Source organism: Solanum stenotomum, chromosome 3, assembly GCF_019186545.1.
Source record: "Solanum stenotomum isolate F172 chromosome 3, ASM1918654v1, whole genome shotgun sequence".
Lineage (NCBI taxonomy): Eukaryota > Viridiplantae > Streptophyta > Magnoliopsida > Solanales > Solanaceae > Solanum > Solanum stenotomum.
This window is the reverse complement of record NC_064284.1, coordinates 61531158-61557881: the sequence shown is the minus strand read 5'-3', so window position 1 is coordinate 61557881 and position 26724 is coordinate 61531158. Positions and strand designations below refer to the sequence as shown.

The 26724-nt window shown below is 37.2% G+C and overlaps 2 protein-coding genes across 2 annotated transcripts; both read right to left on the bottom strand.

The window, feature by feature from the left end:
- Window positions 1-695: 695 nt before the first annotated feature.
- LOC125858142 (acidic leucine-rich nuclear phosphoprotein 32-related protein) lies at window positions 696-4393 on the bottom strand. The gene is made up of 2 exons (XM_049537832.1): window positions 3069-4393; window positions 696-1353 (listed from the first exon to the last, which is right to left on the bottom strand). Exons 1-2 carry the CDS (start codon window positions 4173-4175, stop codon window positions 1084-1086), a joined length of 1377 nt encoding a protein of 458 aa, XP_049393789.1. The 5' UTR covers window positions 4176-4393; the 3' UTR covers window positions 696-1083.
- Window positions 4394-8512: 4119 nt separating this feature from the next.
- LOC125859957 (uncharacterized) lies at window positions 8513-16874 on the bottom strand. Its single transcript, XM_049539812.1, has 4 exons — window positions 16726-16874; window positions 15685-15749; window positions 13995-15093; window positions 8513-8749 (listed from the first exon to the last, which is right to left on the bottom strand). Exons 3-4 carry the CDS (start codon window positions 15088-15090, stop codon window positions 8709-8711), a joined length of 1137 nt encoding a protein of 378 aa, XP_049395769.1. The 5' UTR covers window positions 15091-15093; window positions 15685-15749; window positions 16726-16874; the 3' UTR covers window positions 8513-8708.
- Between the last annotated feature and the right edge of the window lie 9850 nt (window positions 16875-26724).

The following is a 26724-nucleotide window of genomic DNA, read 5'->3' as shown; positions in this document are numbered from 1 at the left end:
AAAATTATATAAGAATAAAATTATATCATTTCTTAATGCTACAAAATAAAAAAGGGACGGAGGAAGTATGTTTAAATTAAAGTCTGGAAATAATTGGTGCGGGGGGGGGGGGGGATACTAAAAGAGAGACGGAGAGAATATGAAATTTGCATTCATTTGAATTGAATAAATTAATACAAATCCAAGCGCACACGCTATACATGTCTTTGTAATTTTGCTTTAAAAATTGTACATAAACAAAGTGGAATCAATCCCATTAGAACGATCAACCAGCAATGCCATTGCGACTTCGTGAAGCTCACGCGCATTGGGTCACAAATTGGACCATTTATCAACCTTTCCTTGTAGCCCATTCTTCTCTTCCATCATTTTGGGCTTCCAAGCCCATACCCGACAACACAAACACTTCATGGCACCAATCCAAGTTGGTTAAAAACAGCATTTTTTTTTGCACAAAATAAGCAAGGAATTTTTTTCCTTTTTTGTTGGATTGGGACAGACAATTACTTTCTCTTTCTTTTTTTCTTTATATTAAATAGAAATATATTCTGTGCGTGCCAGTGGGCATGTCATCGCTCGTTCGCTCACACAGACACAATTAGCTGACTGACATCTGGCACCACCTGCAAGTTGCAAAAAATATTAGCTCGCTCTAATGTAAAGTAGGCTCATCATCATCTCAAGTCATAAAACGGTCACACTTAACAGAGACAACTATCCACAAAGCGGTTTTACAAAGCCAATTTAAAACTACTATCCCCCATAATAAAAGGCAGCAAAGCATTCCTTTTTAATTTAAGAAGAAAATAAAGAGTTTCTATCACCTACTACTATAGCAGAACTAGCCAAAGATTTTCCTTTCAAACTAGGATTCCCTCTTCATCAATAACTGTCATTAAGCAACGGCTACTGCACCCAAACCAAGAGCGCCAATATTTACTAACCACCTTTTGAACATTTTCTATATCATCCATCATCATCATCATCCTACACCTGAATTTCCCACCAAATCATCTTGTTACTATCCAACAAAGACATGCTCAAAAGTTAACTAACACCCATCAGCACTTTCAGATATTCTTGCTAACGGTGCTTGGATGACTTTGAATACTCTTCTTCTTCGTCGTCTTTGTCGTCCCCGCCATCATCATCCTCGTCACCTCTCTTCCTCTTCTGAGAGGAGGATGGTGGCTGCTCCTGAACTTCACCATCATCATCCTCTTCATCATCAACATCTTCCTCCAAATCCGCATCTTCATCCCCAATTACTGCCTCCACATCACTGCCTTCAGTATCATCTACTACAACCTGACCAACTGGTTGAACAAGGTAGCCATTCCCATTATCTTCTTCCTGCCATTTATAACAAAATCAGTAAACCTCCCTATTTACGATCATACCAAAAATAAAAGTAACTGCAAAATCCACAACACAACTTTTGACACACAACAAGATAATAATGATCACCCCAACTATGCCATAAAAAAAATACAGTTTTTTCCAAGAGGTGAATACAGAGTCAAACAAATACAAACTACAGCACCATAGAAAAACATCTAGGGAAGTAGAAGATCATTCATACATAACGACGACACTTGCGCCAAGGAATCACACAGAGAAGATCATAGCAGAAGCAAGAAGACAAAAATAACCAATACATGCAGAAAAAACAGAACAAAGGAACACAAGCAGTGGATTCAACAAGTCGAATTACCCATAGACTTCAGCAATGCAATTTGACAGATCCTTCCAGAAAAGAAACACAGTTTACAAATAGCAAAGAAGTGGAAAACAAGAAATTGAATTTTAACTTGGGATAATCACTTGATAAAAAAGGATGGCAAATACACATCACTTAAAGGTAAGATTCCCTATACGTTGGCAATTGACAGTCACCTTCTTGAAGAATGGGATAATGATGGCAAAAAAGAGAGAAATCAAAGAAAACAGTGTCAAAGCTTAATTTTTAGGACATCAACTTACAACCAACAAAAAGATAAAAGGACTAAAAACACCATAACCCTATCCTCTTTTCTTTAAATAAAGGAACTGGTACCGTATGCCAATAGGGGAAGACCAAAAAACAGATTCAGGGGAGTTGTTTCAAGCGAAGCTCAATGAGAATCAAGAGATAGTGCATAAAACAGCAAGCCATTCAGGTAGAAGGGGGGAAATAATAGCACAACAGCAACACCAAAGACATGGAAAATCACCTAAATTTTTTTCACTTTGAACCTCTTAACATTTGCTCCTCTAGTATAATAGCAAGCACAAAAATTGAAAAAGAACCCTCAAAACTCTCACCTAACAAATCACAATTTACTATTTGGGTAAGAAAACAAAATACAGTTACAATCTCGGCCAAAATCAGAGTTCCCGGTGGATATTAGACTGGCCACGCAGAATATAATCATATAACTAACGGAAGAGCATGTAGATAAAGCTGCAAGTATCATATAAATTATAAAACCGACACCATTCAACAATCTTCTTGCAAGTTTATTCATCTGTTAAAATCAATTAGCTAGTGACTCTAGTCAGTTTTCTAAACAAAATTATAGTTCAGGTGGACTAGGAATGATTAATCCTAGATGGGTACCTGCATCAGATATTTTGTAGAATACACAGCTTCAACCAGAATAATATATACTACACACCACCATAATCTAATAAATCAGCTTGGTTTTGAAGGTAACAGAATCAATCTGTACACCAAACTTCCAGGTTCAGAGTAACCTGAGGGCAGATCCCACCAACAAGTCAGCCAAAATTACTGGTATTTCCAAAAGCAATCAGTGTAACAAATTGATTAATCACTATGGAGTTCCAATACAATATGAACTCTAACAATTCTTTAGCAGTAGTAAGCAAATCAATCATGCATTTTAATAAAACTAATAACAAGAGAAACAACAAAGCTTAACACAAAATAACCAATTCACCCATCAGAAAAAGGAGTGCAGAATAAGTTATGCAACAAGCAAAAGACATTGAACAAAACAAGTTATGGCATGTGATACATTAAAATGAAACAAGAAATAACCAACTAAAAGAAGAGAAATTTTCACCTCATCTTCAGCATCCTCATCATCTTCAAAATCTCCATCCTCCTCAACACCTAGCTCTTCCTCCCCTGTCTCCCCATCATCATCCTCATCTGCATCATCTTCCCCATGTTCATGCCCATCAATCTCTCCTTCTGCACTATTCAACCTCCCAGTACTTTCGGGTTCAGCAAAATCCCCATCATCGTTATCAACTTCCTCTTCATCCTCATCCTCATCATCGTCGTCATCATCGTCCTCCACACCATCTTCATCCTCATCACTGTCTTCTATCTCATGAACCTCCACAACATCATCTTCATCTCCCTCTTCATCTATCTCCTCCACAAAGTCCTCATCTTCATCATCCTCATCCTCATCATCCTCCTCTCCATCAGAAGCTGCCTCTACTCTAAAACCATTTGAGTGACTGGAACCATCCCCTTTTGACCCATTAGTCACTCTAGTTATCTCTGTCTCCTCCTCATCAGCATCACTCTCTTCTTCATCCACATCTACGACTCCTTCACTCTCAACCCTATGTCCATTCGTCATTCTGAACGGACGATCCTCTCCATCAACTTCCCCGCTCCCTGGATCATCCTCTTCATCCTCCTCTTCATCTTCCTCCTCATCATCCGATTCAGGCCTCTCATTACCCTCTGCATCCATCTTATCCAAATACTTCAACGACCTAATCAAACCAAAAACCCTAGATCGATAATCCTTAACCCTCGTCACGGGACATTCATAGAGATCAAGCGAGACAAGCCTGAGTTCAGCGAAAGGCCGAAGATCATCGATATCCTGAATCCGGTTATTAGACAAATCAAGGTCCCTAAGAGAATTTAAACCAGCCTCTACAAGGAACTCAAGCCCTCCAGCAATTCTATTGTCCGATAAATTCAACTTCTGTAGATTCTGAAGCCTAGGAAACTGTTCAAGCGATGTAACACCGGTGTTTGCAATCGAAAGGTGCTCTAGATTCTGAAACCTTTCGAAAATAGACGGAGGAGCCAACTTACCATGAATACACTTCACCGCTCCGTCCAACGTTAGGGTTCTCACAGAACCAAAGTTTCTCTCGCCGTCTAACGCCGTCTCCACCGCTCTTTCCCAAATCTCGTCCATCAATCAGAACCACAACTCATATAAATACAAATTTTCAGAAAAACTACAGGACCACCAAAAACTATATCCCAGAGCCAAAACGTCGAAACTAAACAGCGTTAAAAGTTCAAAATACCTCAAACTTTCCCGGTATCTTCTTCGTCGGCGCCGGAAAATGCATATAAAACCTAATTTTTTTTCTCTCTCTCTAGTTTCTCTCTCTAACAAGTTTACAAACTATCGCTTGATATTGGGGGAGGCGAGTCGAGGAAACTCGAGGTCGAGTCAGGGTTGGGAGAAAAAGAGTAATTAGGGTTGAGTTAACTAACCAGAGTCATGGTTAATATGTGTTTGTTGAGAGGGTAATTTACCACCGCTGATTTTGAGAAACACGGATCGATGACGTGGATAAAAAATGAACGGCCGAGATTGCAGTACCGTGTGTTTCTTTATCAAAATGCTGAAGACTCGTTTTTTATTTTGTTATTGATAAGAACGGACACGTCACTATTGACGCTTGTATATCGGGGATGTATAAAAAATACCCTTATGTTTCTCTAATATCACGGAAATACCACTGGCCTTTGCACAAAAAGTTTTTTTTTTCTTTTTCTTGTTTCTTTCACATAGAAAAAGAACTCTTTCTTTTAATTTTTTTTTGCCTATATAAGTGAAAAAATTATTGCATACCTTTTATAACTGATGAATGATGATACTATAATTGTTATTTGTGCATGTCCATAACTACAGTAAAATTTACAATAATTATTTTCCATCTATGTAAGATAATACTTTCAGATAGGAAAATAGTAAGATATTGATAATAAATTAGAATTAAAATAACAAATAAATTATTAAAAATACTATATCATGGCAAGTCACTATTTTAAAAGAGATTTCAATTGAATAGAAATGCGGAAATAAAGAGAGCAAAAGTATGACTGTTCAATAAAAAATATAAATAAAGCAAGATTTCGATTAGGCACGTATCGAAGGAGCAAATTAAAGGAGGAGGTAGCAGCAACTTTAGCAGGAATGCGATGAAAGAAAGAGAGTAGAAGTATGACTTTTTCAGGAAAAATATGAATAAAATAAGATTTTGATCAGACACGTACCAAAGGAGCAAAAGAGGAGGTAGCAACAATATTAGCAAGAGCAGCAGGAAGCAAACAAAAGCGTGTTCTAGAATCAGGATTATAAATTTCACTCAAAACACGTGCGCTTATCACTTCAAACACGTGCACTTATAGCTGAAAGTTTTAAAAATTGTATAAATACCTAGAAAAATAAAAAGAGAAAGAAAACATTGAAAAAGAAGAGAGCAATTAGAAAACGTTGTTGAAGAAGAGGAAGAAGAGAGGAATTTCTTTATATTGACAAGAGAAATCTCAACAAGTATATATAGATAGATGATAATGTTTGAACAGTAAATGTCTTTTAATTCAGGAGAATATATATTGACTAACGTTAATTTAAGGAAACAAACCTAATTAATTCGGAAGAATAAATCTTGACTAAATTTAATTTCAAAGGAATGAACCTTGACTAACTTTAATTTTCAGAAAATAAACTTGGTTAATTCAAGAAAATAAATTTTTGACTTTACACTACCACTCATAAATAAAAATACCAGCAATCTCCCGTAAATTCAAAAAAAAATATAATTAAAATGTCACGATCCAACCCATCACCTACAATACAAGAACTCTTTCACCCAACTAAAATTAGGCAATGTGGAAAATAAACAAATTACTACAAAAAATCTTTTTAATACCTTTGAAAATTCATAAAAACATCAAACCTCACAGTGAGTACATATTTGTTCTCTTTGATTACCACAAGTCCCAGAAATGGCTAAAACCTAAAAGTAAAAGATTTTTGACTAGTTTAGATCAAGTCAACTTTAGTTGAAAAAAAAATTCCTTGTATGAATTTAACCATAATAAGAAAATCTTCTCCATGTAACTTTTAATATGTATTATAGTTAATATTTAATATCATTAAAATAATGATATAATAATTGTAGAAAAATGTGAAAAGATGATTTTGTCTAAAGCGAGTCTTGAGCAAAAGTTTAAATAAATATTTTATAGGACCTTCGTGTTTTCAATATAGTACTAGTTAAGTGTACGTGCTTTGCACATGTGTATCACGTTATTTAATAATAAATACACACACGCACGCACGCACGAAAAGACCAAAAGAGGAGGTAGCAACAACATTAGCAGGAAGCGAACAAAAGTGTGTTCTAGAATCAAGATTATAAACTCATTTCAAACACGTGCACTAATAGCTGAAAGTTTTAAAATTGTATAGATACCTAGAAAAATAAAAAGAAAAGAAAACTTTGAAAAAGAAGAGAGCAATTAGAAAACGTAGTTGAAGAAGAGGAAGAAGAGAGGAATTTCTCTATATTGACAAGAGAAATCTCAACACGTATATATAGATAGATGATAAAGTTTGAATAGTAAATGCCTTTTAATTCAGGAGAATATATATTGACCAACGTTAATTTCAGGGATCAAATCTAATTAATTCGGAAGAATAAATTTTGACTAAGTTTAATTTTAAAGAAATAGACCTTAACTAACTTTAATTTTCTGAAAATGAACTTGGTTAATTCGAGGAAATAAATTTTGACTTTACACTACCACTCATAAATAAAAATACCAACAATCTCCTGTAAATTCAAAGACATTGTAATTAAAATATCACGTTCCAACCCATCACCTACTTAAACACCTAGATACGAGAACCCTTTCACCCAATTAAAATTAGGCCAAGTGAAAAATAAACAAATTACGACAAAGAAAAATCTCTTTGATACCTATAAAAATTCAAAAAAACATCAAACCTCACAATGAGTACACATTTTTTCTCTTTGATAACCACAAGTCCCGAAAATGGCTATAACCTAGAAATGAAAGATTTTTGACTAATTTTTTTTAGATCAAGTCAAATTTTAGTTGGAAAAAAAATTTGTGGTATGAATTTAACAACCATAATAAGAATATCTTCTCCATATAATTTTTAATATATTAATTATAGTTAATATTTAATATCATTAAAATAATGATATAATAATTGTAGGAGAATGGGGAAAGACGATTTTATCTAAAGCGGAGTCTTTTAACGAAGAGCAAAAGTTTAAACAATATTTCTAAGGACAATAATACATCTTGAAAGCTCTTATTATCCCAGCATCACAAGGTTGAAATTAGTAAGATATAATGATTTTAATGTATTCATTGTACTTTATGTATAATTTTTTTAAAATGAGAAATCAATAAATATGATACATAAATTAGTAAGATACAATTATTTTGATATAACCTTCATTAAATCTCAAACCGTTCTTTAAATTAATAAATATTAATTTATCGATTAAATAATATCTCTATAAAATAATAACATTTCATGATCCTACCTATATTAATTTATAGATGTTTTACTGTATACATAAAATATGATTTATGTATAATATATTATTAAGTTAAAAAACTTTTCAAAATAACATAAACTTTTTTAAGAATATAATTTTTACCCAATTAAATATGGTTTAATGAAGGTATCTATAGGGTTAAGTCAAAAGTGTTCTAAGCTCGCATGAATGCTAATACGTTTAATAGGGTTAAAGTATATACAAGCAATAACTCTTGAAAGATAGTGATCTAACAATTTCCTATACAGTCTATTCCATACGAGAAATGGAAATGAGGGAACTATTCCCAAACGGGTCAAAATAGGACCTTAGACTGTGGATTGTATGTTCATTGGATATGCTACAAATAAATAGTAAAGCATGTCGATTTATGATTCATAAGTCTGAACCGTCGGATAGTCAAGTGAAGGGTCTAAACAACCTTGGAAAGAACCAAAGGAGAATGTACTTGATAAAGAGATTCAGAGGCGTAGTAAATGTCAATGGACAAATTACTTCCTTCGAGTTTGATTTTGTAAAATTTCTTCTTGAAAATGAATCTCATGTATTTGAAGAAGCTATGTCCTCTGTGGACTCATTCTTTTTGAAAAAAGATTGTCAATAATAAGATAGATTAAATCTTGAGCAACCATACTTGAGAGTTGGTTGATCTTCCTCCAGGAAATAAACCTTTGGGTTCAAAGAGGATCTACAAAAGGAAAAGAAAGTGTCACGACCCAAGCCTAGGGCCTAGACGTGACCGGCGAATGGGGAACCCGAAGGAACCCCAAACAAGCCTCATAGCGTATCATTACACGTCCTTGGTCGCGGAAGCAATTAAAATGACCATAAGCAATAAGCATAATCAAAGGGGGAAATCGGGACTAAGGGAGCAAGAGAAAAAAAGAAGAAATGGTACATAAATACCACAGATGAGTCAAGCTCAAGCATAATACACAACTTGTCCAACACCACCTCTAAACATAGGTACTTTAGCGGGGGCCAAGACAAACAACTGGGCTCACCCTCATAGTCAAAACATAACTAAAAGGAAAAGTCTTATACATAGCAAAAGATCATAAGCAACGTCCCCGGAATGGAGGACTCACCAATAACCTTGATAGAAAATCGTATTAGCCACGCGGAGGACGAGGGTCAAGCGGTGCTCCGGTCCCTACATGGTGACATCATGTAGGCATAGAGTATGCGTTAGTACGTTTGAATGTACTAAGTATATGGGATGCAATGCAATGCAACAAGGGATGGACATCATAGGCAAAATGCATAATCGTACCCGATAGATAGCATATTAATGAGATGATATGTATAATGATGCTTATATAAAAATCATATTTAGTAGGGCATAGTATATGTGTAGTGAGTGACCATCAATATAGTATTTCCAAGGCCTACCACCCCCTTGGAGAGGCGAAAGAGGTACAAACCCCTCAATGTGGTTACCCGGGCCTACCACCCCCCGAGCTAGGGACCAAGGTACAAACCCCTCGATATGGTTATACGGGCCTACTACCCCCCGTACTAGGCAACCAAGGTACAAACCCCTCGATACGGTTATACGGGCCTACTACCCCCCGTACTAGGCAACCAAGGTACCAACCCCTTGATACGGTTACCCGGGCCTACAACCCCCCGAGCTAGGCTTGGTCGACTCACACACTATATAGAGAAAATCATATACATGTATCCATTTCATCATCATTTCAATACTTATATAATCATCCGACTCATAGGACGTACATTGGACCTTCCATTTCATAAGAATTCTATAAATGGCATTTTATCAAACATATGGTGGGCTACTTGTTCATGTAAATAAAATCATGTGTTTCAAGAGTACTAAGTCCAACCAATTTCAAAATCCATATAAAACAGCCCACCAACAACATACATATATATATACATATATAACAACCTTCATAATTTGATCATGGAGGCATGAAAACCATAAACATCATATAATCATTCCATTTCATGATAATATACAAAAATAGACCATAATAGGATGTGTAGTAATAATTCCATAATTCAAGAGTTCATAAATGATCATAAGGACCCATAAACTTGAAGTAAAATAGAGGATAAATGGTTGGACTTGTGGAAAGGAAGGTTTCCACAATCAACCCACATACCTCAACTTTGGAGAATTCTTGATGAAGATTGGAATGGAGAATTGCTTGAGATTGAATCTTGAATCCGGAATTAAAGCTTGGGATCCTTGAATTTGGTTGATGATCTTGGTGGAATTTTTGGAGAGGGTTTAGAGAGAGTTTTTGGATGTTTTGAAGTTAAATGACTAAGTATGGATATGTCCCCTTTTTATAAAAACGTCCCAACACTTAGAAAAAAATTGAGGCGGGTGAACAGTGTTTTCGGCTACTGGAATTTGCATTTTCTGCCGGACAGGTTTTACGAAAATGGTCATAACTCCTTCATCCTAACTCGGAATGAGGTGAAACAAATTGCGTTGGAAAGCTAACTCACAGAGCTTTAATTTTGATAGTTTGAGCTCCTTCCAGTTCCTTGTGTGCTGAGAGATATGCCCCTTTAAAGTTGACCCTCAAAATCGCATTTTTTGCGATTTTCGAATTTTGATACGGTTGTTCTAAAATTCGGGTTAGACTCATTTCCCACTCAATTTGACCCCCTGAATAAGAATATGAAGTCGAATTTCCGAAATGATGCACGGATTTTGAGATATATGGAAATTACAATTTTAGGTGTTTTCGAAGCACATTTTCGGGCATTTTTGGGGTCGTTTCAATATCTCCCCCTTGGGAACATTCGTCCCCGAATGTCAAAGAAACGTACATGAGAAACACAAACATGGCAAATTCAGCCCACATAGGGATGCAACAATGCACTTACACCTCATTTCAAAAACTTCAACATAGTTGTAAAACCACAATGAACTTGTTAACTTAAACATGAATGTATGCAATGACATGGTGGCTGAACTTAAGACCTGAGATTTTATAAAGGGTTTAGATCAATACCTTAAGCTTGAGTGGAGTGGAAAAGATAAGGATATCGCCTTTGCATGTCCGCTTCGGCCTCCCAAGTAGCACTTTCAACTTGTTGATTTCTCCAAAGGACCTTAACGGAAGCCACATCTTTGTTTCTCAACCTCTTCACTTGTCTATCTAAAATCTGGACCGGAACCTCTTCATAGGTCAAATTATCTTCAACAACACCCACAACATCAAGAGGCACAATGGCATTCGGATCACCCACACACTTCCTCAACATAGACACATGAAATACCGGATGAACCAAATCCATTTCGCTAGGCAATTCCAACTCATAAGCTACCTTGCCAATTCTCCTCATCACCTTATAAGGACCCACGTATCTTGGGCTCAACTTGCCCTTCTTACCAAAACGAACCACACCCTTCATGGGTGACACCTTCAAATAGACCCAATCACCAACTTGGAATTCAAGAGCCCTTCTCCTCACATCGGCATAGGACTTTTGGCGACTTTGGGCCGTCTTCAACCTTTCTCTAATCATCCTAACCTTCTCAAGAGCCTCCATAACTAGATCTGGTCCTAACAAGGCCACCTCACCAACCTCAAACCACCCAACCGGTGATCTACAACGCCTCCCATAGAGAGCCTCAAAAGGAGCCATACCGATGCTAGAATGATAGCTATTGTTATAGGCAAACTCAATCAATGGAAGATGATCATCCCAACTACCCTTAAGCTCCAATACACAAGCCCTAAGCATATCCTCAAGTGTTTGGATAGTCCTTTCGGCTTGTCCATCCGTTTGCGGGTGAAAGGCCGTAGTAAGCTTAACTCTCGTACCTAGACCCCTTTGAAAGGACTTCCAAAAGTGTGAAGTAAATTGAGTACCACGGTCCGATATGATGGATAGAGGAATCCCATGCAACCTTACCAAGTCATGAATATATAACCTTGCATAATCTTCCGCCCCATATGTTGTCTTTACCGGTAGAAAATGAGCCGATTTTGTCATCCTATCAACCACCACCCAAATAGAATCAAAACCTTTTCTAGTCTTGGGTAAACCAACTACAAAATCCATATTAATTTCTTCCCACTTCCAAGTAGGAATCTCTATGTCTTGGGTTAGACCACCCGGCCTTTGATGTTCGGCCTTGACTTGTTGACAACTATGACAACCGGAGACGAATTTGGCAATGTCCTTCTTCATGCCTCCCCACCAATACACATCCCTCAAATCTCTATACATTTTGGTGGAACCGGGGTGAATGGAGTAGGAAGAATTATGAGCCTCCTCAAGAATTTTCTCCCTCAAACCATCAACACAAGGCACACACAACCTACCTTGGTACCTAAGGGCACCATCTCCCCCTTGGGAGAAAACTTCCACCTTGCCCTCTTTCACCAAGGCCTTCAATTCTAACAAGGAAGAGTCAAGATCTTGTTTTGCTATCACCTCATCAACCAAGGAAGACCTAGCACCATCAACAACGACCACACCACCATTACCAACCTCTTCCAACCTAACCCCCAACCTAGCCAACCGATGCACCTCCCTAGCCATTTCCCTATCACCAATATCAACATGAGCTAGGCTACCCATAGACACCCTACTCAAAGCATCCGCCACCACATTAGCTTTACCGGGATGATAATGCACACTCATATCATAATCTTTAAGAAATTCTAGCCACCTTCTTTGTCTCAAGTTGAGGTCTTTTTGGGTGAAGACATATTGGAGGCTCTTATGATCGGTGAACACATCAACATGTACCCCATACAAGTAATGACGCCAAATCTTTAAAGCAAACACCACCGCGGCTAATTCAAGGTCATGCGTAGGATAGTTCTTTTCATGCACTTTGAGTTGTCTAGACGCATAGGCTATCACCTTACCATTTTGCATTAGGACACAACCCAAGCCAACTCTAGAAGCATCACAATACACAACGAATCCCTCAAGCCCATCCGGTAGTGACAATATAGGAGCGGACACAAGTTTATCTTTCAAGGTTTGAAAACTCCTTTCACACTCGTCGGTCCACTCAAACTTAGCCTTCTTTTGTGTCAACTTAGTCATGGAAGAAGCAATAGAAGAAAACCCATTCACAAATCTCCGATAGTAACCCGCTAAGCCCAAGAAGCTCCTAATATCCGACGGGGTCAATGGCCTAGGCCAATTTCTAATCACATCGGTCTTCTTAGGATCTACCTTAATACCATCCCCCGACACCACATGACCTAGGAAGGCAACCTCCCTCAACCAAAATTCACACTTTTCATACTTGGCATACAACTTCTCCTCTCTCAATCTTTGCAACACAACCCTCAAGTGACCCATATGTTCTTCCTCGCTATGCGAATAGATTAAAATATCATCAATGAAGACCACAACAAAGGAATCAAGGTGGGGTTTAAAGATCCTATTCATTAGGTCCATGAAGATAGCCGGTGCATTGGTCAACCCAAAGGACATGACCACAAATTCATAATGCCCATACCTAGTCCGGAAGGCTGTCTTGGGAATGTCACACTCCCTCACCTTCACTTGATGATACCCGGACCGAAGATCAATCTTAGAGAAGTGGCTAGCCCCTTGCAATTGGTCGAACAAGTCATCAATCCTAGGAAGAGGATATTTATTCTTGATGGTGACCCTATTGAGTTGCCGGTAATCAATACACATCCTAAGGGACCCATCTTTCTTCTTCACAAACAACACCGGTGCACCCCATGGTGATTGGCTAGGCCTAATAAAACCCTTCTCCAACAAGTCCCTCAATTGTTCCTTCAACTCCTTTAACTCCGCCGGGGCCATACGATAAGGGGGGATAGAAATGGGTTGAGTATCGGGGAGGAGGTCTATGCCAAAATCTATTTCCCTTTCGGGAGGAACACCGGGAAGGTCATTAGGAAAGACATCAAGGAATTCATTTACGATCGGAACCGACTCTATAGGAAGGGTTTTGGACTCCACATCCCTAACCCTCACAAGGTGATAGAGACACCCCTTAGAGATCAACTTACGGGCTTTAATGCAAGAGATGAACCTACCCTTGACTACCACACTTTGGCTCTCCCACTCAAGAATGGGTTCACTTGGGAATTGGAACTTGACCCTACGGGTTCTACAATCAATGGAAGCATAGTATGCATGCAACCAATCCATCCCAAGAACAACATCAAAATCGACCATGTTCAACTCAACAAGATCACAAGGCAATATTTTATGCAAGATGCAAATAGGACAATTTCTATAGACCTTCCTAGCAACCATATATGCACCAATAGGAGTAGACACCTTATATGACTCATGCAACAAGTCGGGCTCAACATGAAACTTTTTGGCAACAAAGGGGGTGACAAAAGAAAGAGAGGCACCCGGATCAATTAATGCATATACATCAAAGTCAAAGATTTTCAACATACCGGTAACGACGTCGGGGACTTCATCGACCCCTTGCCTCCCATGCAAAGCATAAAATCGATTGTGCCTTGGGGCACCATCTTGTCGGCCCCCTCTCCCCAAAGGAACCGCATTGGCACCTTGTGGACGGACCTCCTTACCCTTGTTGCGATTTCGAGGACAATCCATTGCCTTGTGCCCCATTTCCCCACAACTATAGCAAGCACCGGTATTTCTCAAGCACGGGCCACCATGGCCCTTACCACACTTCGGACATACATCAATAGGACCCATACCCCTAACACCTTGGGCCCTTGGAACATCATTGGCAAACCCCTTATGGAGCGCATGAGAAGACCCTTGACCTTGATGAAACCGGCCTCCCGTTCTACTTTGGAACTTGCCCTCAAAACGGGCCCTCTTGGCCTCATGACCCCTCCTCTTCCTCAACTTCTCCTCCTCCATTTGTTCGGCATAGACCATCAAGCGGGACAAGTCCATGTCACTAATCAACATTGCGGACCGGCATTCTTCACTCACTAGGTCGGACACACCCATCACGAATTTGTTCATTCTAGACCGTGAGTCGGCAACCAAGTGTGGAGCATACCTTGAAAGTTGGTTAAACTTGAGGGCATACTCCCTCACACTCATAGACCCTTGTTTTAAATTCATGAACTCCACCAATTTGGCTTCCCTAAGCTCAAGAGGAAAGAATCGATTAAGGAAAGCCGTTTTGAACTCTTCCCAATGCACCACATAGTTTACCCCCTTCTCTTCCTTCCATTGGTTGTACCATATTTGGGCCACCCCTTTTAGTTGGTAGGCCGCCAACTCCGCCTTATCTTCTGACTTCACGCCCATGATAGCTAATATCTTGAGGACTTCATCAATGAACTCTTGAGGGTCTTCATTTAACTTAGACCCATAGAATTCCGGGGGATTCATCCGCACGAAGTCTCTCACCCGAGATGCCGGGGTAGGAGCCTGAGGGGTTTGGGCCCCGTGGTTGGCTTGATTAGCCATAGCTTGTGCAAATAAAGTAAGGGCATCCCGAAGATCCCCATTGGTCGGTTGTTCCTCGGGTGCGCGGGCTCGTCTTCCTCTTGTATTAGGCATGATCTAGCATAGCAAAGAACAACCGTTAGGAAAAAAAGAACTTAATTCAACTCTACCGCACGACTTAGAACATGAAGAAGGGAAACATTTCCTAAAACGTCTCATAGCCTCCTACTCATAATTGTGGTGCACAACACAACCATGAATCGGACTCTAATCAACGCGGTGTGTTGGACTCCGAGGATCTATCAACCTAGTGCTCTGATACCAAGTTTGTCACGACCCAAGCCTAGGGCCTAGACGTGACCGGCGAATGGGGAACCCGAAGGAACCCCAAACAAGCCTCATAGCGTATCTTACACATCATTGGTCGCGGAAGCAATTAAAATGACCATAAGCGATAAGCATAATCAAGGGGGAAATCGGGACTAAGGGAGCAAAAAAAAAAAAAGAAGAAATGATACATAAATACCATAGATGAATCAAGCTCAAACATAATACACAACTTGTCCAACACCACCTCTAAACATAGGTACTTTAGCGGGGGCCAAGACAAACAACTGGGCTCACCCTCATAGTCAAAACATAACTAAAAGGAAAAGTCTTATACATAGCAAAAGATCATAAGCAACGTCCCCGGAATGGAGGACTCACCAATAACCTTGATAGAAAATCGTATTAGCCACGCGGAGGACGAGGGTCAAGCGGTGCTCCGGTCCCTACATGGTGACATCATGTAGGCATAGAGTATGCGTTAGTACGTTTGAATGTACTAAGTATATGGGATGCAATGCAATGCAACAAGGGATGGACATCATAGGCAAAATGCATAATCGTACCCGATAGATAGCATATTAATGAGATGATATGTATAATGATGCTTATATAAAAATCATATTTAGTAGGGCATAGTATATGTGTAGTGAGTGACCATCAATATAGTATTTCCAAGGCCTACCACCCCCTTGGAGAGGCGAAAGAGGTACAAACCCCTCAATGTGGTTACCCGGGCCTACCACCCCCCGAGCTAGGGACCAAGGTACAAACCCCTCGATATGGTTATACGGGCCTACTACCCCCCGTACTAGGCAACCAAGGTACAAACCCCTCGATACGGTTATACGGGCCTACTACCCCCCGTACTAGGCAACCAAGGTACCAACCCCTTGATACGGTTACCCGGGCCTACAACCCCCCGAGCTAGGCTTGGTCGACTCACACACTATATAGAGAAAATCATATACATGTATCCATTTCATCATCATTTCAATACTTATATAATCATCCGACTCATAGGACGTACATTGGACCTTCCATTTCATAAGAATTCTATAAATGGCATTTTATCAAACATATGGTGGGCTACTTGTTCATGTAAATAAAATCATGTGTTTCAAGAGTACTAAGTCCAACCAATTTCAAAATCCATATAAAACAGCCCACCAACAACATACATATATATATACATATATAACAACCTTCATAATTTGATCATGGAGGCATGAAAACCATAAACATCATATAATCATTCCATTTCATGATAATATACAAAAATAGACCATAATAGGATGTGTAGTAATAATTCCATAATTCAAGAGTTCATAAATGATCATAAGGACCCATAAACTTGAAGTAAAATAGAGGATAAATGGTTGGACTTGTGGAAAGGAAGGTTTCCACAATCAACCCACATACCTCAACTTTGGAGAATTCTTGATGAAGATTGGAATGGAGAATTGCTTGAGATTGAATCTTGAATCCGGAATTAAAGCTTGGGATCCTTGAATTTGGTTGATGATCTTGGTGGAATTTTTGGAGAGGGTTTAGAGAGAGTTTTTGGATGTTTTGAAGTTAAATGACTAAGTATGGATATGTCCCCTTTTTATAAAAAAACGTCCCAACACTTAAAAAAAAAATTGAGGCGGGTGAACAGTGTTTTCGGCTACTGGAATTTGCATTTTCTGCCGGACAGGTTTTACGAAAATGGTCATAACTCCTTCATCCTAACTCGGAATGAGGTGAAACAAATTGCGTTGGAAAGCTAACTCACAGAGCTTTAATTTTGATAGTTTGAGCTCCTTCCAGTTCCTTGTGTGCTGAGAGATATACCCCTTTAAAGTTGACCCTCAAAATCGCATTTTTTGCGATTTTCGAATTTTGATACGGTTGTTCTAAAATTCGGGTTAGACTCATTTCCCACTCAATTTGACCCCCTGAATAAGAATATGAAGTCGAATTTCCGAAATGATGCACGGATTTTGAGATATATGGAAATTACAATTTTAGGTGTTTTCGAAGCACATTTTCGGGCATTTTTGGGTTCGTTTCAGAAAGTTGATGAAACAAAGCAAGACTTGTTGTCATAGGCTTTAAACAATAAGAAAGCCTTGATTATTTTGACACATAATAGTCACTAACTAGGATTACATCCATTCAAATGTTAATTGTGCTAGTTGCAGTATATGACTTTCAAATTTGTCAAAATGGATGTGAAAATATTTTTTTTTTAGATGGAGAATTGGAGGCAGAAATTTACATGGAACAACCTGAAGGCTTTATGGTTCCTGGTAAAGGAAAGAAAGTCTGTAAACTTGTTAAGTCACTTTGTGAACTAAAAACAAACGCCCAAATAATGACATGCGAAGTTTGACCAAACTATGTTGGCAAATGAATTCAAGATTAATAAATATGATAGATTTTTACATTAAAGACTCTTCAAATCACAAGGTGATTGTTTATTTTTAAGTTGATAACATGTTGATCATCAAAAGAGACATTTCTGACATAAATGCTACTAAGCCTATGCTAGAAAGTAACTTTGATATGAAAGACATTGAAGTTACTAATGTGATTGAAAAGTTACGTGAAGTATTTGAATTTGAATATTGTCAAGACTCCAATAAATGTGAGTTTTGTACTTCAAAAGAATGAAGGCAAAAGTGACTCACAATTGAATTATGCTAGAGTATTGAGAAGTATGATGTATATCATGAAGTGTACGTGATCAGATATAACATGTACTATTAGCAAACTGATTCAGTTCATGAGTAATCTTAATCAAACTTATTGGATGACAATGAAAAGATTTTTAGAGTATTTAAAACATACTTTAAAACTATGTTTTGCATTATAACTAATATTCAACAGTATTGGAAGAATATAGTGATGCAAATTGAATCACCAGGTCAAATGAAGTAAAATTCACGAGTGTATATGTATTTACTCTTGGTGGAGGAGTAGTCTCTTGAAAATCTTCCAAACAGAAATGTATCGATCACTCTACTATGAAATATGAGTTTATCACTCTAGATAAGGTCGATGAAGAAGTTGAATGACTTCGAAATTTCTTGAAATTTTTTTGGCCTAAACCTTTAGCTTCTAGTATGCATACATTGGTGAGAGTCAATTTGCAATAGGTAGAGCATGGAGCCTGATGTATAACGAAAAGTCTCGTCATATATGACGTAGACATAATATCGTTAGAGAACTACTCTCTAGTAGAATTATCATAATTGACTATGTAAAGTCAAAGGATAATGTGTCGGATCCACTTACAAAAGGCCTAACTAGAGATGGAGTTAATAGATTATCAAAGGGAATGAGACTATGACCGATGACAAGTCATTGTGGCGGTAACTCTACCTAGAATACTAGAGATCCCAAGATCTAGGTTCAAGGATATCAAACAAAGTTACTAATGACAGTTCAACATTGTCAAAATATTTTTTATGGTTCATTCTCATGATAAGACAATGTTCACTAACAAGGATAAAGGCATTAAGACTTTTTAATGGTTTCTAACTTTGATACAGGGTATATCAAATGGTGTATCTATGGGATAACATATTTAGAAATCACATATGTAAGTGTGAAATGTAAGACGCTTCAAGGAGAATCCGATAAGGCCAGTTCTCTACACACTTATAAACCAAGACGTGTTCATGACTGAAACAAACAAAACAATGAAAATCAAAAAATAGGTCAAGGGTTAATTGTGTGACTTATGTTTTCTAGGTATACACCAAAGCTCGACGGTTCAAATATATCAAATCTACCGTTAATTGAGTATATACGATATATGTTCACTATGAAAAGTTCAAAGGGAAACCCCCTTATTCAGATGCAATCAATCCTTACTTATGAATCACACAATTTTTCATGCATATGTTTTAACAATAGTCATTCTCTATTCATGTGGGGATTGTTGAGTTTTAAAGGTGTGGACATGAAATGAAAAGTTGTGACTCTCCTGAAGGGTTGACTTTGCCGAAGGGTTGTTACCTTTATGATATGTTGTGTTTTTTCTAAAGGGTTGTGATCATTTGAAATGTTGTGTCTTTTCCAAAGTGTTGTGACCTTTTTGAAATGTTGTCTTTTTTTTTCCTGAAGAGTTGTGACTTTACCCTTTGTTGGCTATAAATAAAGAGACTTTCTCTCATTTTTCTGCATTGAATTCTTCCCTTCTTCTGCATACATTTCTTACGAAACAAAATAAATCGATCGTGTGTGTGTGATTCATGGTTGTCATTTCTAGTTTGTTGAAATTATCGAAGTTTGAGGTACCTCTACTTCTTTAATGGTTAATCCGTTTTATTCTGGGAGGAATTAATCTTCAACTTCGGGTACTTAAGGAGATTAAATTTCTTAAGGACACACAGTGGGTTATGTGGACTCGGATAGTTCTTTGTTTTTTCTTTTCATCTTTTATTATTTCTGGTTTGCTAATCTGAATACAGAAGATAACAAGTTAAAATTTAAATTGTGGTTATAAAAGTTAAATATCAATATGTTAAAATTCTTGAGATTAAGACGATCAAATTGGGCGGGTCAAGACCCAGTACGTTTTTAGCCCATCTGAGCCTAAAGTAACCTTGGTGAGTCAGGACCCAACCCAATTGCTATTTCAATCTATCTTAATATAGTTAATTCCAACCCAACCGCCCATTTGACACCCCTACTAATCAATATTTACATATTTGGTGGTTTAACCCTTTAATTAAATACTAGATTAGCATAGCCCGTGCCAAGCACGGGCCCAATGCTAGACTAATAAATTGTCGTTCTAGTTAAGCTGAAGAAATTATTGTAAGGTTGTTCATGAATAATTGGAAATTGAAACTCAGACAAAAATGAATGAAGCAAAGAGTTTGGGGATTGTTACGGATTTTGTTCTAAAATTACACTACACCAATTGGTGCAAACAGAAGAGGTGCTGATCAAAACACTTCTTTTGAGTAAGGATGATCATCATTTATGCATATGCTATATAAATAAATAAATACCCTCAACATTTCAGCCAACAATAATATCATAGCAAAATCAAAAGAGGAGAACAAATTTGGATGTGAACAGGGAGAAATTTCTAATCCCTTTTCACCGACTTTGAGAATGAGTACTGTTGAGTACCACTTCCCTATTAGGTATAGATGTATATATAGAGTACTCATGTTCTATATAGAGAAGAAGAAGTATAGGTGGTTTAGAATATTATGATTACATGTGTTTTATGAAAAGAATAAATTAGTACAATTTAACTTGCTTCGACTTTTGAATTGAATCTCACACCTATGTAAAGCAAAGTTCATGTTGCACTGTAACAACCTTCACCTAGCTTGAACAGTCATAAGATTATTTTGTTGTCCAACAATTTATACAACTTTACATTTTATTACCTTGACAAAAGGTTCAGCAGTATGAAATCCAACTGCTAGTATAATTGGGATTTTGGGAATAATAAAATTTGGACTGAAGAAAAGAGTTCACATAAACTTTGTTAATGCGGCTAACACAAAGAAAACAGCTCCATTACATAGACAAACTTCAACGCCTGCGTCCGCAAAAGTTTTTGATTCAAGCTCATCTGTCCTAAAATTTACTGTAATTCAACTTCAATATTTCTCTTTCCATCCCTGTCCGATTGTGTGTAAGCACAATGAATCATGATGGACAAACATGAGTTCTTCCACATGCACCTTTTTATCGTTCTTTTGAGTGGTAATTATTTCTATTACTTGAAATTGTGAACAATATGAAACTTAATGTTTCCAAGCAAAGATATATTGAAGGAAAATAACTAATTACTGCTCAACACAATTATTGTTAAGTAGTCAAATAATGATAGAATCTCCAAGTGCAATAGAAGAAAATAAAAAAAAAAAGCCAGCATGGGTAATACAAGTATGTACATTTTCAAAATTCTCATGTCACTATATGAAGCTCAAAAGAACCGCACGTTATCGACATATATATCTTTCATGATAACAAAGATAAAGGAAAATGCTTTGAGATAATTTGGACTTCCACTATATGAAGTTCAAAAGAACAATACATTATTGACATATATATCTTTCATGATAACAAAGATAAAGGAGAATGATTGCAGATTTTTTGGACTTACTTCTTCTTGTCCCATCTCAGAGAGAGTTATAAAACATTGACTACTTCACTTTTAAGAGAAAGGTTTTCAACAAAAGAATGGTTTAAGTAACCTCATTTCAGTTTGTTACAAACTTATCCGAGCAATTAGTCTTAAAATGACTTCACCCCAAGTGTAGTCCAGTGGCTACTACTCACGTGCGCTTCACTTCTCTTTTTCATCAAAAGCAATATCTTCATTTCTAATGTTTTATCTTTACCATTCTTATAGTCATATAATTCTACTTGATTCACATACCAAAAAGAAAAAGTAGATCTCACATCGACGACACATATTATCAATGGATATATGATAGCATGCTACTTCAAACATATATATGGTTCTAAAATCCGCATGTCCTTCTCAAGTGTTACTTTATTTTTTTCATTAAGAGGAGGGCGAGCAACCTAAAATCTTCTAGTACATAATATTTCAACTTATTCTTTAGTTGGTCTTGTAATAAGCTTTCACACAAGTCCTAAGTTTTATGCCTTTCTTACTTTCTAAAAATTGGGAGGCAAAGCTAAAGTTAAAAAAACATATTATTACATAAAAATGATTATTGTTTTATAAAGAGTACATAAAAATAACTAATACACAGAATTTCAGTTTTACTCTCCTGCAAATCCCAAGAAAGCATAGTAGGCAATCAAGTATATCATTCCACGGATCGAAGGAAAAAAGTCATCAGTTTTTAAAGTTAAAACACAATAGAAAAAAATGCTAACTAGAAGACGAATTGCACGTCACATTTATTGTGGATTTGTAGGAAATTCATAGAAAGATCGAAAAGATTCAGATAATTTGTGCACATACAAAAATAAAAATACTCAAATTCAAAATGGATATGAGCCTAAAAGGCACATAAGATAAAAATCATGCAGAAACCAAATAGATGACAACTCTTATATAGATTAGTTAGCACCAATCAAACCAAAATTCTATGTTCAATTAAACGACATATTACTTACTAATATTGTCTAGTAATGTTAAATAATATACCTCTCAAATTGGTGAATAATATGCAAGGTGTAGAACTATTGTGTAAAAGAAAAAAAAATAGAAACGTGTTTAGTTACTTTAGGCATATCAAACACCTTTGCTACATCAATATAAATAGTTTTTTAGTAGCATATGCTCCCACACACCAGGAAAATAATTCATAAGAGGCATTTCAACAAACAATCAAATTCATGCAAGGAATTAACAAAGAAGCATGATGAAAGGAAAAACAAATATATGTATCATCCATTATAAAAATATTAAATGACACACTTCACTGAAAAGAAAAAAAGAAGAACTTATGAGGCCCTTGCAATGCGAGGGCTAGCACTCAATGGTTCGCAGTGAATTACAACATAAATTTAGTGCATTCAACTTTCAGGAACTTTCAAACAAAATATGACCGAGAATTAGCTAAACACTCACATGCAGTAACTTTGAATAGCCATTTCACAATTCGAGTCTATTGAGAACTCTTAGAGAAGTGTCAGTTAGAAATGCCAAATTTTAGCAGTAAAGAAGCAGTATGCAGAGCAATGCAAGAAAACACAAAGAATTTGAGTATGGAGAAGTGAAAGTGGAAAAAAAATGTTCATACAATCTAAGTTGTTCGACTCTTCACTTTTGGTACCGTACCCGTGTCGACACAATAAGGGTGTGGGTGTGGGATCCGTGTCTGATTTGGTCAATCGATTTTGGGTACTTTGACCAAAATCGATGGGGAAAGTATGGACAGTTTTTATGATTTCTGTATTCAATTTAAAAGCTAAGGTGAAATTGAAGAAAAGGGAATACCTTTTTATATCAAAATTTCTATGTCACTCCTTTTCCTTGAATTTCCTTCTAAGACTCTTCTCAAGTTCTCTACTTAATATCTCATAATTTGGGTTTATAACTCTATTTTTAGATAGTTTATAATTATTATTAGGCGTACATGAATCCATATCCACGAATCTTAAAAATTAGATCATGAAGAATCTGACCTCTGAATTTGCACCCGTATCGGACACCCGCACTCGAGTCCGAGCAACTTTGCATACTATGATACAAAAACAAATGTTGAATCCAACTCACTGAGCTTGGATTGAGCTTCTCTAATGGTGAACACACGATGCCATTGATGATCAACACAAAAGGAAAGAAGAGGATCTGCTTTTGTATTTCATAAACTGAGCTGATCAAATTACAATTAAACAATACAAACTATCTATTTATACAAATAAAGAGAAATTTCTAGAATAACTAACTACTGCTACAACTGGCACTAATAACAAACTATCTAACTAATTCTAATTCATAACTAAAATGTGTATAACTAACTTTGAGCAACTGAAGTTCTCAATAACCCCCCTCAAGTTGAAGGTGATGCAACCACTGCTAACTTGGATAATACATTTGAGTACTTAACTCTAGTGAGTGCTTTAGTGAGGATATCAACTAACTGTTGAGTGGTACCAACATGCTGTAGAGTGATGAGTCCTTCTTGAAGTTTGGTCCGGACAAAGTGACAATCTATCTCGATGTGTTTGGTGCATTCATGAAAAACAAGATTTCTTGCAATGTGTAATGCAGATTGACTATCACAAAATACATGAAATGGACTAGTGCTAGGAACAGTTAGTTCAACAAACAACCTTTGTAACCATACCAACTCACCAATTACCTTTCTAAGCGACATGTACTCTGCCTCAGCTGAAAATAGGGAAATAGTCTCATGTTTCTTGGATTCCCAGCTCACAGGGCTATCACCAAGTAGAACCACATATCCAGTAACAAACTTCCTAGAATCAGGGCAGGATGCCTAATTTGAATCGCAAAATGCTCTCACTGTGTAATCAGTTGTATTAGACATAAAAATACCCAAGGTGGGATCTTGCTTCAGATATCTCAACATGTGAAAGGCTGCCTGCAGGTGAGGCTCTCTAGGTGCATGCCAGTATCTAACCCTTATGGTATATCCATGTAAACTTCCTCTGGTAAGTCCCCATGAAGGAAATCATTATTGACATCTAGCTGGAAAATGTCCCAATGCTTTTTGGTTGCAGTGGAGAAATATTAATTACAAAAGACTGACTAGAATGTGTCAAATCCTCAGGGGCAATGTGACTGATGTGTGCAAAAAAAGTACAAAGGGAGAGTGAAATGGATTTGGGGGCAAGATAAATGTAATATTTTAGGTAAGTTGGTGTCTTGTGAACTCTGGTGGACTTCCTAGGAACAGGTGCAACTTCAGCAGAATTGGAAGAAGGATGTGTTAGACTAGTGATTCAACAGAACTAGATGTTATAGGTGATGTTGGTTGGTGAGCCCTTTGATCACATTGTTCAAGATTAGTATGACGTGATACAGGATCACACTGTGCAGGATTAGGATGAGGTGAAACAGGATCATGATATAATGAAGAAAAAGAAGGAACATCAGAATGGAAAAATGGAGATGTAGGAAAAACAGAAGTATCTTATGTCAAAGAAAAAAGAAATATTGTCTCATGAAACACCACATCCCTGGACACATCAATCTTTCTAATAGCTAGAGTTAGTACTCTGTACCCCTTTGTGTTAGGAGGATATCCTATGAAGACATGAGGACTAGTCTTAGATTCAAATTTGGTTCTTTGTATTATAGGTTTAGTAGGATACCATAGGAGACCAAAGTTTCTCATATGGGAATATGACGGTTTTAGTTGGTGTAATACTTCAACAGGACATTTATTATTCAAGGTATGTGAAGGTAGTCTGTTGATGATATAGGTGGCTGTTAGAATGCATTCACCCCAATACTTTATTGGCAATTTAGATTGAAAGATGAGTGCTCTGGCCGTTTCAAGGAGATATTTGTGTTTTCTTTCCACTACACCATTTTGTTGTGGTATGTGTGGGCAAGTTTTCTGGTGTATGATACCTTTGGATTGAAAAAAAAAATTGGCTTTAGTGTTTGAGAATTCTAATCAATTGTTTGATCTGATTATTTTTATTGAGGTTTGAAACTGGTTTTCAACCATAGAGATAAAATACTTGACTACAAGTAAGGCATTACTTTTACTGCTTAAGAGATGAGTCCATGTAGCCTTACTGTAATCATCTACTAAAGTGATGAAGTAGTTGAAGTTATTGTATGTCTTGGTGTGGTAGGGTCCCCATAGATTAGCGTGTAACAAATCAAAGCATTTGGCAGACTGTGTGGTTTTGGTGGGAAAGGGTAGCCTGGATTGCCTAGCCATGTGACAGATTGGACAAAAGAAAGGTTATTTGGTTGAGAACTTTACTGGTATTGAAGTTAACCCTCTCATCTTTACAAAGGGGACATGACCAAGTCTACAATGCCATAACAGGTCTGCAGCATTTGCATGAGATATAAGGGAAGTATGAGTGAAACATGAATCACTATTTTTATTAGCAACAATTGTATTTCTTACAACAGGATGAGTAAAACAAGAATCACTACCTTCAGCAGTAACAACAAAGTTTTCTATATCAAAACTAGGGGAACATGAATGGGAACTACGTGGATATTGTTTACATGGATATTGTGCTTTGTTTACATTGAGCACATGAGATGAAAGACAAGGAAAAGTGTGGTTCTTCTGTAGGCACTTTGAGCAGAGAAAGTATAGTCCATCATGTATCTTACCAATCTCCAGAGGCCTCTTCAGTAAAGGGCCCTACAGTAGAAAATTAGATTGTACTTGAAGGTAGGTATTAAAAGAACATTAGACAATGTGATCTCAGGGATTAGCCTCACTTCTCCAACTTGTGTTACCTTGACTCTATAACCATTAGGTAATCTAACAAGCATTGGATATAGTATGGTGATGATCTTAGTTAAATTGGTTTTATCAAAGGTTATGTGATGAGTACCCCCTGAGTCTAGGATCCAGGAATCAATTTTTGCTTTGAAACATCCACATGAAAGCTTATCAAAATCAACAGAGGAATTGCAAGCAATTATACCTGCAAAGTTGACAGATCCATTGTTGAACTGTGGCTCAGTAAATGCAGATCCATCCCCATGTTTCCTCCTTGAAACTGCTGCAACATTCTAACTAAATGGTGATATTGTTCCTGAGACAAGGCACTTGCAGGACCACTCTGAGTGCTAGATTCACCCTTTTCTAGCAGATCTCCATAAATATTTGTTGCAGTACCCTTACCTTTATGCCCTTTATACTGAGAATTGGAGGAATTAAAGTTTTGGTTCTGGTTGTACTGATTTCTTGGTGGATAGTTATTGTAAGGATGGTTATTAGGTCCTAAATTAACATTTGGCTTGCTAGGATA